Source organism: Saccostrea cucullata, unplaced genomic scaffold (assembly GCF_032062105.1).
Source record: "Saccostrea cucullata isolate Sc308-1 unplaced genomic scaffold, CSIRO_AGI_Scuc_v1 ctg14605, whole genome shotgun sequence".
NCBI classification, from domain to species: domain Eukaryota; kingdom Metazoa; phylum Mollusca; class Bivalvia; order Ostreida; family Ostreidae; genus Saccostrea; species Saccostrea cuccullata.
Window position 1 is genome coordinate 26,441 of NW_026930891.1, and position 17,042 is coordinate 43,482.

Genomic DNA, 17,042 nt, shown 5'->3' on the forward strand with positions numbered 1-17,042 from the left:
CACAATACATGTTGATCTTCAAGACTGACATAAAAAATTGAGAAGCATTTTTACTACTTTTGTGGGAAAACTGTTTAATTTCATGTTTGAATTCTTTAAAGAATGCTTAAAATTCACTTCCAATATTTTAAGAAAATTTTAAATATCTTCCAAATTGATACAATGATATGTATAAAAGCTATCATACACTTGCATCCTCAATAAATATAGTGAAATTTTGGGATAAAAATCCTGTAATGTGCCCATAGCAACCAAATTTACTGCATAGCAACCAAGACATTTTCGAAACATCATGTCCAAAAAATAGAGGAGAACATGTATTATAAGTATAAATTAATTGAAAAACCTTTTTTTCTTTAAAAAAATATTTATATAAACTAAAATTTATACATTGATCATATTCTGTGCATAGCAACCAAATAAGGTCCATAGCAACAGAGCTGAATAGACATTTTGTTATTCATGAATTATCAATAAAAACTATTGATGATATTCCTAAGGAATAGATATGGGAATTCAAATGGATAATCTAATAGTGTGCATACTTAGATGCAATATATACACGAATGTAATTTTGGTCTGAGATTTTGATCTACCATAGTTATAAATAAAACTAAGAAACAAATTTAAGGACACTCTTCCACTAACTTTATGGAAAGGAGTATGGATGGTGAAAGGTGTCGTAACAAATTAGTGAAATCTCTCGAATATTTTGCTAAAATTTAATTATTAGGAGAGTGGTTATCTTAAAAATTGATAGGAATCCAATAAAAATAATTTGATAACAAAAACAATACAGCATATACAAATTGAAAATGGTCTAGCAACCACTATAATCAGATCATAGCAACAGTATAGTGTTAAGACAGAAATTGATCTATTTTTTCATTTAATAAACTTCATACTCGTTTAAAAATTGTTTATACAAATTTTTAATAGATAAGTTGATTACATTTTACACCAATTTCATATTCTTTAAAAAATTCATATTTTTCCTTAGCAATATATATCTCACCATAGCAACACTGAGTATGAATGAGGTAATTTCTAAATTTAAATTGTTTTGTTCATATTAAAACTTAATTAAGCGTGCATGAAAAGATTAAAGCAAAAATCTTAAATTAGATCCATGTACACACCAAAATCTACAAAAATTAAAAACATACCATTGCAACAGTTTCCTAGTGTAGGTAACATAACATGTAAAAGTCAGGAATTTATAGTTATTAAATTTAAACAAAATAGTGTTTAAAAAATTTGGAAATTTTCAATTAAAGAACAAAAGATGATTTATTTTTCATTCATTTTGAACTTCAACAACAAACCCATTGTAACCTTTATCTGACAATGGAAAATGAAATAATTTATTTGGAAATAAATTTCAACATCTTTTGGAAATAAAGTTCAAGACATCCAAGTATTTGTTAACGGGACCTACCTTGTTAAATGCAAGTATTTTTTCTTAAAAATATATTCTTATGACTTTAATTCAGACAACATTTCTGAATGGCCCATAAATACATGTACTAGATGGTCATATCATTAGACTTGTTTGTAACTTTGTACAATGTACTAGTTGTACTAGTTGGTCAATAATTATAAGCACATATACACTGACAAATGCTTTTTTGAGGCTTTTATAAATAGAAATACATTACAAAATATTCTTTGAAAAAACAAAGGTACTTGAACAATGCACAGAGCATTATGAATGGATATTGTAGTTCAAACCAGCACATGCTGACATACTAGTGAAATGAAATTTTTTTCTTAGATTAAAACCAATTCAAAAAAAATTACAATAAATTCATTGTAAATACATAAGTACCTGAAAATTAACAAAATCATCATGAATGTTGACATACAGGTTATTCCACTTCTCAACATACCTACTGTATTTGTGATACATACAGTATGAATATTTTAATTGTTTCCAACTAAGTCAATAAAATAACCTTCTGGTATTGTCTAAAACTACAACAGTGCATGGCTTAACTAACTTCTGGTAATTTGTTATACCGGTATATGCAGGTATTATTATTTTAAAAAATGGAAGCAACAATCTTGCAAGTAGGTATACTTAATTCAGATACCTATGTAAATAGGTCACCAAAGCTTCTCAGTCTGTCTCTGTAGACTAACAGCTTGCAACACGTCATTTTGCACTGGTTGCAAGATTTCTGATTTCCATGGCATTATTTTCAAAATCTTCTGCAACAAGATCTTCTTCTTCATATGAACTCAGTGAAATCTTTCTCTTCTCTAAGGACAGTCTACTGAAGTAGCTGGCAATTTGAGCTAATGATAAGTATTCTTGCTGACAGAATCTTCTTTTGCCATCATTATCCTTGACTGTTCTCATTTTCATAGACACCTCTTCTGCATCACACTTATAACCAGTAACTTCACCCTTCTCAAATATTTCTCTCAGGAAATTTGTTTGTTCCTTTGAAAATCTTCTAGCTATTCGTTTGGATTTCAAGGCCCATCCTCTCTCTAATATTATTTTATCCGATGGTAAGGTGGTCGATGACCATCCTCAATAAATATAGTGAAATTTTGGGATAAAAATCCTGTAATGTGCCCATAGCAACCAAATTTACTGCATAGCAACCAAGACATTTTCGAAACATCATGTCCAAAAAATAGAGGAGAACATGTATTATAAGTATAAATTAATTGAAAAACCTTTTTTTCTTTAAAAAAATATTTATATAAACTAAAATTTATACATTGATCATATTCTGTGCATAGCAACCAAATAAGGTCCATAGCAACAGAGCTGAATAGACATTTTGTTATTCATGAATTATCAATAAAAACTATTGATGATATTCCTAAGGAATAGATATGGGAATTCAAATGGATAATCTAATAGTGTGCATCCTTAGATGCAATATATACACGTATGTAATTTTGGTCTGAGATTTTGATCTACCATAGTTATAAATAAAACTAAGAAACAAATTTAAGGACACTCTTCCACTAACTTTATGGAAAGGAGTATGGATGGTGAAAGGTGTCGTAACAAATTAGTGAAATCTCTCGAATATTTTGCTAAAATTTAATTATTAGGAGAGTGGTTATCTTAAAAATTGATAGGAATCCAATAAAAATAATTTGATAACAAAAACAATACAGCATATACAAATTGAAAATGGTCTAGCAACCACTATAATCAGATCATAGCAACAGTATAGTGTTAAGACAGAAATTGATCTATTTTTTCATTTAATAAACTTCATACTCGTTTAAAAATTGTTTATACAAATTTTTAATAGATAAGTTGATTACATTTTACACCAATTTCATATTCTTTAAAAAATTCATATTTTTCCTTAGCAATATATATCTCACCATAGCAACACTGAGTATGAATGAGGTAATTTCTAAATTTAAATTGTTTTGTTCATATTAAAACTTAATTAAGCGTGCATGAAAAGATTAAAGCAAAAATCTTAAATTAGATCCATGTACACACCAAAATCTACAAAAATTAAAAACATACCATTGCAACAGTTTCCTAGTGTAGGTAACATAACATGTAAAAGTCAGGAATTTATAGTTATTAAATTTAAACAAAATAGTGTTTAAAAAATTTGGAAATTTTCAATTAAAGAACAAAAGATGATTTATTTTTCATTCATTTTGAACTTCAACAACAAACCCATTGTAACCTTTATCTGACAATGGAAAATGAAATAATTTATTTGGAAATAAATTTCAACATCTTTTGGAAATAAAGTTCAAGACATCCAAGTATTTGTTAACGGGACCTACCTTGTTAAATGCAAGTATTTTTTCTTAAAAATATATTCTTATGACTTTAATTCAGACAACATTTCTGAATGGCCCATAAATACATGTACTAGATGGTCATATCATTAGACTTGTTTGTAACTTTGTACAATGTACTAGTTGTACTAGTTGGTCAATAATTATAAGCACATATACACTGACAAATGCTTTTTTGAGGCTTTTATAAATAGAAATACATTACAAAATATTCTTTGAAAAAACAAAGGTACTTGAACAATGCACAGAGCATTATGAATGGATATTGTAGTTCAAACCAGCACATGCTGACATACTAGTGAAATGAAATTTTTTTCTTAGATTAAAACCAATTCAAAAAAAATTACAATAAATTCATTGTAAATACATAAGTACCTGAAAATTAACAAAATCATCATGAATGTTGACATACAGGTTATTCCACTTCTCAACATACCTACTGTATTTGTGATACATACAGTATGAATATTTTAATTGTTTCCAACTAAGTCAATAAAATAACCTTCTGGTATTGTCTAAAACTACAACAGTGCATGGCTTAACTAACTTCTGGTAATTTGTTATACCGGTATATGCAGGTATTATTATTTTAAAAAATGGAAGCAACAATCTTGCAAGTAGGTATACTTAATTCAGATACCTATGTAAATAGGTCACCAAAGCTTCTCAGTCTGTCTCTGTAGACTAACAGCTTGCAACACGTCATTTTGCACTGGTTGCAAGATTTCTGATTTCCATGGCATTATTTTCAAAATCTTCTGCAACAAGATCTTCTTCTTCATATGAACTCAGTGAAATCTTTCTCTTCTCTAAGGACAGTCTACTGAAGTAGCTGGCAATTTGAGCTAATGATAAGAATTCTTGCTGACAGAATCTTCTTTTGCCATCATTATCCTTGACTGTTCTCATTTTCATAGACACCTCTTCTGCATCACACTTATAACCAGTAACTTCACCCTTCTCAAATATTTCTCTCAGGAAATTTGTTTGTTCCTTTGAAAATCTTCTAGCTATTCGTTTGGATTTCAAGGCCCATCCTCTCTCTAATATTATTTTATCCGATGGTAAGGTGGTCGATGACCATCCTCAATAAATATAGTGAAATTTTGGGATAAAAATCCTGTAATGTGCCCATAGCAACCAAATTTACTGCATAGCAACCAAGACATTTTCGAAACATCATGTCCAAAAAATAGAGGAGAACATGTATTATAAGTATAAATTAATTGAAAAACCTTTTTTTCTTTAAAAAAATATTTATATAAACTAAAATTTATACATTGATCATATTCTGTGCATAGCAACCAAATAAGGTCCATAGCAACAGAGCTGAATAGACATTTTGTTATTCATGAATTATCAATAAAAACTATTGATGATATTCCTAAGGAATAGATATGGGAATTCAAATGGATAATCTAATAGTGTGCATCCTTAGATGCAATATATACACGTATGTAATTTTGGTCTGAGATTTTGATCTACCATAGTTATAAATAAAACTAAGAAACAAATTTAAGGACACTCTTCCACTAACTTTATGGAAAGGAGTATGGATGGTGAAAGGTGTCGTAACAAATTAGTGAAATCTCTCGAATATTTTGCTAAAATTTAATTATTAGGAGAGTGGTTATCTTAAAAATTGATAGGAATCCAATAAAAATAATTTGATAACAAAAACAATACAGCATATACAAATTGAAAATGGTCTAGCAACCACTATAATCAGATCATAGCAACAGTATAGTGTTAAGACAGAAATTGATCTATTTTTTCATTTAATAAACTTCATACTCGTTTAAAAATTGTTTATACAAATTTTTAATAGATAAGTTGATTACATTTTACACCAATTTCATATTCTTTAAAAAATTCATATTTTTCCTTAGCAATATATATCTCACCATAGCAACACTGAGTATGAATGAGGTAATTTCTAAATTTAAATTGTTTTGTTCATATTAAAACTTAATTAAGCGTGCATGAAAAGATTAAAGCAAAAATCTTAAATTAGATCCATGTACACACCAAAATCTACAAAAATTAAAAACATACCATTGCAACAGTTTCCTAGTGTAGGTAACATAACATGTAAAAGTCAGGAATTTATAGTTATTAAATTTAAACAAAATAGTGTTTAAAAAATTTGGAAATTTTCAATTAAAGAACAAAAGATGATTTATTTTTCATTCATTTTGAACTTCAACAACAAACCCATTGTAACCTTTATCTGACAATGGAAAATGAAATAATTTATTTGGAAATAAATTTCAACATCTTTTGGAAATAAAGTTCAAGACATCCAAGTATTTGTTAACGGGACCTACCTTGTTAAATGCAAGTATTTTTTCTTAAAAATATATTCTTATGACTTTAATTCAGACAACATTTCTGAATGGCCCATAAATACATGTACTAGATGGTCATATCATTAGACTTGTTTGTAACTTTGTACAATGTACTAGTTGTACTAGTTGGTCAATAATTATAAGCACATATACACTGACAAATGCTTTTTTTGAGGCTTTTATAAATAGAAATACATTACAAAATATTCTTTGAAAAAACAAAGGTACTTGAACAATGCACAGAGCATTATGAATGGATATTGTAGTTCAAACCAGCACATGCTGACATACTAGTGAAATGAAATTTTTTTCTTAGATTAAAACCAATTCAAAAAAAATTACAATAAATTCATTGTAAATACATAAGTACCTGAAAATTAACAAAATCATCATGAATGTTGACATACAGGTTATTCCACTTCTCAACATACCTACTGTATTTGTGATACATACAGTATGAATATTTTAATTGTTTCCAACTAAGTCAATAAAATAACCTTCTGGTATTGTCTAAAACTACAACAGTGCATGGCTTAACTAACTTCTGGTAATTTGTTATACCGGTATATGCAGGTATTATTATTTTAAAAAATGGAAGCAACAATCTTGCAAGTAGGTATACTTAATTCAGATACCTATGTAAATAGGTCACCAAAGCTTCTCAGTCTGTCTCTGTAGACTAACAGCTTGCAACACGTCATTTTGCACTGGTTGCAAGATTTCTGATTTCCATGGCATTATTTTCAAAATCTTCTGCAACAAGATCTTCTTCTTCATATGAACTCAGTGAAATCTTTCTCTTCTCTAAGGACAGTCTACTGAAGTAGCTGGCAATTTGAGCTAATGATAAGAATTCTTGCTGACAGAATCTTCTTTTGCCATCATTATCCTTGACTGTTCTCATTTTCATAGACACCTCTTCTGCATCACACTTATAACCAGTAACTTCACCCTTCTCAAATATTTCTCTCAGGAAATTTGTTTGTTCCTTTGAAAATCTTCTAGCTATTCGTTTGGATTTCAAGGCCCATCCTCTCTCTAATATTATTTTATCCGATGGTAAGGTGGTCGATGACCATCCTCAATAAATATAGTGAAATTTTGGGATAAAAATCCTGTAATGTGCCCATAGCAACCAAATTTACTGCATAGCAACCAAGACATTTTCGAAACATCATGTCCAAAAAATAGAGGAGAACATGTATTATAAGTATAAATTAATTGAAAAACCTTTTTTTCTTTAAAAAAATATTTATATAAACTAAAATTTATACATTGATCATATTCTGTGCATAGCAACCAAATAAGGTCCATAGCAACAGAGCTGAATAGACATTTTGTTATTCATGAATTATCAATAAAAACTATTGATGATATTCCTAAGGAATAGATATGGGAATTCAAATGGATAATCTAATAGTGTGCATCCTTAGATGCAATATATACACGTATGTAATTTTGGTCTGAGATTTTGATCTACCATAGTTATAAATAAAACTAAGAAACAAATTTAAGGACACTCTTCCACTAACTTTATGGAAAGGAGTATGGATGGTGAAAGGTGTCGTAACAAATTAGTGAAATCTCTCGAATATTTTGCTAAAATTTAATTATTAGGAGAGTGGTTATCTTAAAAATTGATAGGAATCCAATAAAAATAATTTGATAACAAAAACAATACAGCATATACAAATTGAAAATGGTCTAGCAACCACTATAATCAGATCATAGCAACAGTATAGTGTTAAGACAGAAATTGATCTATTTTTTCATTTAATAAACTTCATACTCGTTTAAAAATTGTTTATACAAATTTTTAATAGATAAGTTGATTACATTTTACACCAATTTCATATTCTTTAAAAAATTCATATTTTTCCTTAGCAATATATATCTCACCATAGCAACACTGAGTATGAATGAGGTAATTTCTAAATTTAAATTGTTTTGTTCATATTAAAACTTAATTAAGCGTGCATGAAAAGATTAAAGCAAAAATCTTAAATTAGATCCATGTACACACCAAAATCTACAAAAATTAAAAACATACCATTGCAACAGTTTCCTAGTGTAGGTAACATAACATGTAAAAGTCAGGAATTTATAGTTATTAAATTTAAACAAAATAGTGTTTAAAAAATTTGGAAATTTTCAATTAAAGAACAAAAGATGATTTATTTTTCATTCATTTTGAACTTCAACAACAAACCCATTGTAACCTTTATCTGACAATGGAAAATGAAATAATTTATTTGGAAATAAATTTCAACATCTTTTGGAAATAAAGTTCAAGACATCCAAGTATTTGTTAACGGGACCTACCTTGTTAAATGCAAGTATTTTTTCTTAAAAATATATTCTTATAACTTTAATTCAGACAACATTTCTGAATGGCCCATAAATACATGTACTAGATGGTCATATCATTAGACTTGTTTGTAACTTTGTACAATGTACTAGTTGTACTAGTTGGTCAATAATTATAAGCACATATACACTGACAAATGCTTTTTTTGAGGCTTTTATAAATAGAAATACATTACAAAATATTCTTTGAAAAAACAAAGGTACTTGAACAATGCACAGAGCATTATGAATGGATATTGTAGTTCAAACCAGCACATGCTGACATACTAGTGAAATGAAATTTTTTTCTTAGATTAAAACCAATTCAAAAAAAATTACAATAAATTCATTGTAAATACATAAGTACCTGAAAATTAACAAAATCATCATGAATGTTGACATACAGGTTATTCCACTTCTCAACATACCTACTGTATTTGTGATACATACAGTATGAATATTTTAATTGTTTCCAACTAAGTCAATAAAATAACCTTCTGGTATTGTCTAAAACTACAACAGTGCATGGCTTAACTAACTTCTGGTAATTTGTTATACCGGTATATGCAGGTATTATTATTTTAAAAAATGGAAGCAACAATCTTGCAAGTAGGTATACTTAATTCAGATACCTATGTAAATAGGTCACCAAAGCTTCTCAGTCTGTCTCTGTAGACTAACAGCTTGCAACACGTCATTTTGCACTGGTTGCAAGATTTCTGATTTCCATGGCATTATTTTCAAAATCTTCTGCAACAAGATCTTCTTCTTCATATGAACTCAGTGAAATCTTTCTCTTCTCTAAGGACAGTCTACTGAAGTAGCTGGCAATTTGAGCTAATGATAAGAATTCTTGCTGACAGAATCTTCTTTTGCCATCATTATCCTTGACTGTTCTCATTTTCATAGACACCTCTTCTGCATCACACTTATAACCAGTAACTTCACCCTTCTCAAATATTTCTCTCAGGAAATTTGTTTGTTCCTTTGAAAATCTTCTAGCTATTCGTTTGGATTTCAAGGCCCATCCTCTCTCTAATATTATTTTATCCGATGGTAAGGTGGTCGATGACTTTTGAAGCAATGTTGATCTCTTTGTTTCAATTTGATCCACAAACTCCTTTTTTGCCTTATCAGAAAGTGAATTCACATGTGTTTTTGTTTTATGATTTCCTCTGTCTAAATGTTTGCTCAAATATCCATATTTTTGGAATGACATGAGGCAATTGGGTTCAGGACAAGTGAAAATTAAAGAACTTTCATTACATTCCTCCACTATGGTTTGTGTATTTTCTGCATCTACAGGTATTTGCTGAGCATGATCAATAACAACTGATTGACCTGGTTCACAGGGTTTCACAAAAGTGCTTGTGGAGCAAGAGGTCATGGTCTCAATGGATGGAAAGATGTTATATAAAACCACTTCTTCATTCATAAACTCCACACCTCTGCCAATACGGTATTGCCTGTGGCATGTTACATGACTATGACCATATCTGAAATTATTCAGCAATGAAATATCCTTAATTTTTAAATTCTTTTTCTCAGCACCAGAACTTGGAGGCAATGCATAAACCACTTCAACATTTTTTATGTTGGAATTCATGACAGCATCAAGGAACTCTCTTGCAGTTGTGACATTATTTCCTTCGTCGACATATTTTCTGATGGATCCTTTAATATGCGCAGCTCTACGATCACATATGCTTTTGCTTCCCTGTGGATCAGCGAAGTCCCTTTGGACAATTTTTAACTCATTTGTTCTGTTCAAACAAGGTATGCCAAATACTCCTTCTACACCGTGAAAACACCCTGCATTATCAGATCTGATAAATACTTCTTTCAACTTTGAATTCTTCTCTTGAAGTCTCTCCACTGAATCTTTTAAAATGGAATTTGATGTAGTAGCATCTTGATTCGCATTGTCGAAGACATGGACAATTGTGTGACTATGTAGATCCTCATTGACCTTGAAGGTTCCCACTGTCATATGCCAGTTGAGGCCTCTTTTTCCAAACCATTTTGACTGTGATTCTCTATACATCATTGGCAAAAATTTCATGGCCCAGTCTCTTTCTAATAGTACTTGATCTTCACCTATGTTTTCCAATATGTCAGATCTTGCTCTATCTTGGTTGACTGATCGTAATATATGTTTTTTCCATTCTTCTAAAGCTTTTACACTCTAAAAAAATAAAGCTACATAAAACATCTGATTGTTCAACAGTTTAAAAAAAATATTACAAGCACATTCAAAGAGATGTGATCCCCCGCTTTCAGTGTTTTTGTGGGTGAGATGTCATTTTTTATGGCATACTGTGTCAAATATGAATACCCTATAATATGTCAATCAGACATTATCACCAAAGTTGAAAATTAGGCAGGGGTTCAAAATTTTTTTTGTCATGGTCAAGTCCAGGACTTGAGGAGTAAATTTTAGGCAAGTCCGAGGAAGAAATTTCAGAGTCCATATTTACCTATACATCATTAAATTTATGTAACTTATAATTTATTTTCATTTGTTGTATTGAATGAATAAAGACGATATGTATTAATATATGTTTTATTTTTCCTCCATAAACTGTCATACATGAGTATTTCAACACAATACCAGACTGATAGATTACTTGTACATTACAATAACTTTTACAAATACCCACTACTGAATAAACCATCTGTTACAATAAATAGAAATTAGAATTTGCTGTAAGTCACAGCTAAAACCGAAATTTAACAAACTCATTGCCGTTTTGTCATATAGGAGGAAACATGAGGAATTGCGTAAAAGCAAGAGTTTAACCGCAACGGAAAATAAAAAGACGGATTGTATTTTCGAAACGTTCGTAATGTTTTATGGGTATTTTAACGCCCACAAACCCACATTTTTACTTAATACATTTGAGAATTTGCTTTATTTTTAGCTTTACGATCATTTTTTTAACTTATAAAAAAAGATAAAAAAGAAACATAGGCAAGTCCCAGGACTTTGGCGAATTCTAAATGCCGAGTCCGGATCCGGAATTTGTTAGTCCGGGACGTCGGGCTTGAGGATTTTTGAACCCCTGTTAGGTCAATCGTGAAGGTCAAGGGGTCAGAAATCATAGCATGCTCGGAAATATCTTGTCACAGGTAAAGCACACGTCAAATATGAAAGCCTTATCTCTTCTCAATCAAAAGTTATATTATAGATCAAAATTATTTTTAAAAAGTAGGTCATCTTCAGGGTCAAGGTCACAAGATCAAAAGACATAGTGTATTTAGAAAGGTCTTGCCACCAGCAATACACAGCTTTGATATAAAAAGCCATACTCTTCTCATTTAAAAGTTATGACCAAGGTTTAAGTTTTTGAAAAGTACGTCAAACTTCAAGGTCAAAGTCACAAGGTAAAAAAAAAATCATAGTATTTTTAGAAAGGTCTTGTCACAGGTGATACACAGTTTAATATAGCTCAATCTCTCTCATGAAAGCAGGGGACAAAAAAAAACATATTAACCTCTAATTAATAAATTGGGTATCATTTTACAACTTATTAGAATGTAAATACAGGTTAATCATGTGATTAAATCCCATATAGCTCAAAGAGATGATAAATTGTAAAATTATTATACAAATTATGGACTTCAGTGTAGGTCGATATGTGATTATAAGGACTCCTGGCAATTGATATTGACCGAAGACACAGAAAGTGATAGCGACCGAGCCTGCAAGGTTGCTATCATTTTCTGTGTCTGAGGTCAATATCAATTTCCAGGAGTCCTTATAACCACAAATTGACCGTTCACTGAAGTCCATAATAGTTATATTATATAATCACTCAAATGCACTGACACAGTCCTTACTGAACGGACTTGGCCGTCATTACGCCACAATTGTTAAATTCACGCTTCTTATATTATGACGTCACGTACTACGTAAGTTTAGTGCAACCGAACAGCATGTCGTGCGATATTATTTTCCGTGGACGCGCTTTTGCATTGATATAAATTGAATGTGTTGATCATGTTAGCATTTTATGACGTCATCATGAAATAACATAGATGATATATGAATAATAATCAAATCATGGCAACAAGAGAAACCTGGCTGTTTTTACACAGGTGTAAATATGCCTTGTTCAAATGTAAGAGAAAATATTTGCAAATGTATCACTGTAGATCACTTAATTTTGGTGACACCTTATTTTCGCGAGAAAGACATTCACTATTTATTAGCGATACAAAATTTTCACGAATTGTGGTCATTGTTCTACATAATCTTAAGGAATTCTATTATACGCGAGAATGAAATTTTCGTGAGCATACTGTCTCGTGTAATAACGCGAAAATAAAGTTCTCGCAAATAAATAGTGATTTACAGTAAATATTCTTGTTTTAAGCATTTTCTGACCTGTGCCAATGTGTACTGGATGTTATCACGTTGGTCTTCATCCTCAAACTGTGCTTCATCTGCGGCATTTTTTATCTGCTCTATGGTGTTAGTTAAACTGTGACAGCTAGAACAGATTTGGTTGTGGGGATGGCTGCAAGTCACCTGATGTTCATAAGCTTTTGAAGACAGGGCATAATATGAACAATGGTCAGGAATTTCTGACTCAACTGCAACATGCATCTTTAAAAAAAATAAAAACACTTTAAATGCAAAATATAGTATTGTATTATAGAAAGATACGTGACCTTTTATATTATCAGTGGGTAAATTTGAATTCTCAAAAATTTTTGCTCACATTTCTTTTCTTAAATTATTCAGTAGAACAAGAAAAAAACACAAAATAAACTTCAAAACAAACCTTATAATCAAGTTTAAGATACTGTTTCCCATTTGCCAGTTTCTGAACGATGTCATCTGCCCACTCCACTCCTTTCAATAGCCTTCCCAACTCAGTAACAATTTTCTTTAGGTCATCAATAGCTCCTGCTCCATCTGCAGCAAAGTTATCTAGCCCTTTCATGCTTTTCCTTACTTTTGGCTCAATAGCCTCTAGTACTCTCATATATGACCTGTCACTGGCAACATTTTCTACTTCAGACTCTAAGCAGAAGCTCCTGTACTGCTCCACTACACGAGCTCTTACACTATTCAAAATAATTTGTGGAACTTGAGAGACTTCACCACTTGAAAGTTTTAACTTAGTTTCCAAAAATGGAGAATCTGTCATGATACAAGGGGACATGACAAAATCTATAAAATGTTTGATCTGGTGATCAGACAAACCTTCCCTAGTATATGATGAACTTTGCACTTGCTGTCCAACACCCCTTGTAATGGCATGTTTTCTTGCTGCTGTATATCTGTATTTGGTAAGAGTTGGAATAAAGGCAATCAACTGATTGTAAGTATAGGCATGAGCAAATAATGACAAAATTTGTCTCTGTGTTCCCCAGTCAGTAGATAGGTTATAGGCTTTTGAAAGAAATTGCAGTATGTTGGTGTCAGCAGAATCTGAAGCAGTCTTCAATAAAGCATCCAGCAGAAGAGAGCCTTGACCTGGTGCAAGGACATTCACAACCTCTTGAAAAATTGATTTAGCTGATGATATATAATCACTTTTTGTACGGTCAGATGCTTCATTCCAATCTGTTCCGAGTTGCTTCTTCACTGGACTTAAGCCACAGCTTTGCAGGAAAGTGTCTAGAGCTTTCCTCTTGTTATTCATGTTTTCTAGGTGATCACCTCCCTCCTCTTCTTCATATGTATCTTGACTGCTTGGTAACCAGAGGCTGCCTTGTGAATTAATGGACACTTGCGTACTTGTCTACAAAGAAAATTTCTTTGTATGACACCAACTTAACCAAAATTGAAAATTTTATACCCTCCTATCAATAGGACATGGTCCTCAAAATGGCACAAAGTTTGCTTGGATTGATACTCTACTTAAGGAATGACTAATTCTTGGCCAAATTATTCGATATAACCTGGTTTGGGTCAGTTTATGCTTGGGGATTATAAAAAAGTGTAAACTGACCCAAACCAGGTTATACCCGAATAATTTGGCCAAGAATTAGAGTCATTCCTTATAATTTAATTTTAGAATAAACAAATGTGGATGTAAAATTGTGCTGCTTTTTACGAGTTCAAATTTGCCGCTCAATAATACAACCATCGTAACGGAAGTGATGGAAAACAAGGGGAGGTAATAACCGATACACAGAACTAGCAGCAATGATGTTTGTTTACATGTGGTAAGATTGAGTTACTTTTTGAAGTTAAAGGTACATTTATTAAATCTGGAACTTTCCATGAACCCTGAGGACTGAAAATGAGGGGATTGCATGGATACAGATGATTCAGCTGATCGTCAAAGGGGTGTGTCCCCATACTAAACCAGATTATACAGAATAATTTGCGTTACTTTTAGGAAATCAACCAATGAGAGGCAAGAATACAAACAAAATTAAATTATTTATGTATAGTGATAAAATAATGTGGAATAACTTCAGTACTTATGGTAATAAGCTTGGACAGATATGTTATGTTATCTCACGTTGAATGATTATAAAATTCATTTTATTGTAAATGTTGTGAAAATTTTGAATATACATGGATGTATATATAACATTTAAAAAAAGGATATTTAAGTTGATAATTTTATAAATAAAAATATCCTTTAAGAGACTTGTAACAAAAACAATTAAATCTTATATCTTAAATTGCTACTTACAATCTGATCAAAATCATCTGTATTTGTGCTTGGATTTACACCATCAGATGATTGTGAAGAACTGCCGGAAGGTATCCTATGAACTGTGAGATCTTGATTTACAGATGAGCCTCCATCTTCTTTAATAGTGTCTTGTACAACAGTGTTTTCTTTTCCTGATGTCTTGAAAAAAAAATAGTTAAAATAAAAAATCAAATAGGTAAGAAATTTATGAAACTAGAAATACTGTATACAGGGTTTTTTTCGCCCATTTTATTTTCGCCCTTTCACACTTGCAGACAATTTTGCCCATGTTTTAAATTCGTCCTGTCCAAGATTTGTTAAAGTATTTATACTGTATTATATGAATTCGCCCGATTTAAATTCACCCAAATGAAGCTGGGGCGAAAGGGGCAAAAATAAAACGGGGGCGAAAATTTCCCTGTATACAGTATGTCCATAGGACATGAATGCCCCGTCAAGGGTTTATTAGTAATGGAACATGAAAATTTGTATTAGTGTATGAAATTTGATCAAAATATCTTGAATAGTGATGCAGTTGAATTGCTTACATCAGTATATATCAGCATATGAAGTTTGACACTAATTTCTTTAAAATGAGGTCAAAGGTCAAAGGAAATGCCAAGGTCAAAAATGTTGATGCAGTTGATAAGCTCTCATCATTATGTATCAGCATATTAAGTTAAAAAAAATATTATGAATGGTTTATTCAAAAGTGAGGTCAAGGTCAAAATGAAGGTCAAGGTCAAAAAAGTTAAAGCAGTTGAATTGCTTACATCAATATGTATTATCATATGAAGTTTAACACTAATTTAGGAAAGGTAAGGTCAAGGTCAAAGGAAAGGTCAGGGTAAAAAATGTTGATGCAGTTGAATATCTTCCATCAATTTTGTATCAACATATGGAGTTTGATAAAAATATCTTGAATGATTTCTTTAAAACTGACTAAAACACAATTTGATAAAAGTGAGGTCAAGGTCAAATGAAACGTCAAGGTCAAAAATGTTGATGCAGTGGAATTGCTTACATCAGTATGTATTAGCATATGAAGTTTGACATAATTCAGGAAAAGTGAGGTCAAGGTCAAAGGAAAGGTCAAAATGTTGATGCAGTTGAATTGTTCTCGTCAGTAAGTATTAGCTTATGAAGTTTGATAAAAATATCTTGGATGGTTTCTTTAAAAACTAAGCTAAACACTAATACAAGAAAAGTGTGGTCAAGGTCAAAGGAAAGGTCTAGGTCAGAAATGTTGCTCTCTTCAGTATATCAGCATATGAAGTTTAATAACACTATCTTGAATGGTATCTTTAAAACTGGGTAAAGCACTTATTTAATCAAAGTGAGGTTAACGTCAAAGGAAAGGTCAAAGTCAGAAAAATTTGAAGCAGTTGCAAAGCTCTCATCAATACCTATCAGCATATGAAGTTTGATGAAAATATCTTGGATAGTTTTTTTGAAACTAAGCTTTGCACTGAGCTAAACACAAAGTGTGACGGAAGGGCAGATGGAAGGACGGAAAGATGGAAGGGAGGAAGGACGGAAGACGAACATGACAAACACTTTATGGCCCGGCCATATTCATAGAGGGGCATAAAAATATAACCCCCCTCAATATTTAAAATTAGAAAGTATCAAAGTAAAGCAATAGGTCACTTAAAAGTCTAGGGTAAACAATTTATCAAAATTGATCAATGTCAGACCTCAATATTATTGAGCTTAATTTACTTAGACAGTACCAGTATACTAGATTTGAAAGTTGTTCTCAATATAATGAGCTAACAAGGGCTTCCAACATCTGGAGTCCATGTCTTATGACCCTTGATTTCTGATCTTTTTACTGCAAAATTGACAGGTGTTATCTAGTCCCTAAGGAGAATGAATGTACAAAGTTTGA

The 17,042-nt window shown here is 31.2% G+C and overlaps 1 protein-coding gene across 1 annotated transcript; it reads right to left on the reverse strand.

Annotated features, from left to right (window-relative positions):
• Window positions 1–9,183: 9,183 nt before the first annotated feature.
• LOC134230450 (uncharacterized) lies at window positions 9,184–15,310 on the reverse strand (the record flags this gene model as incomplete). The annotated part of the gene is made up of 4 exons (XM_062712282.1): window positions 9,184–10,674; window positions 12,877–13,098; window positions 13,277–14,242; window positions 15,149–15,310. Coding segments are annotated over 4 exons (2,841 nt in total), but the record flags the coding sequence as incomplete, so codon positions are not given.
• Between the last annotated feature and the right edge of the window lie 1,732 nt (window positions 15,311–17,042).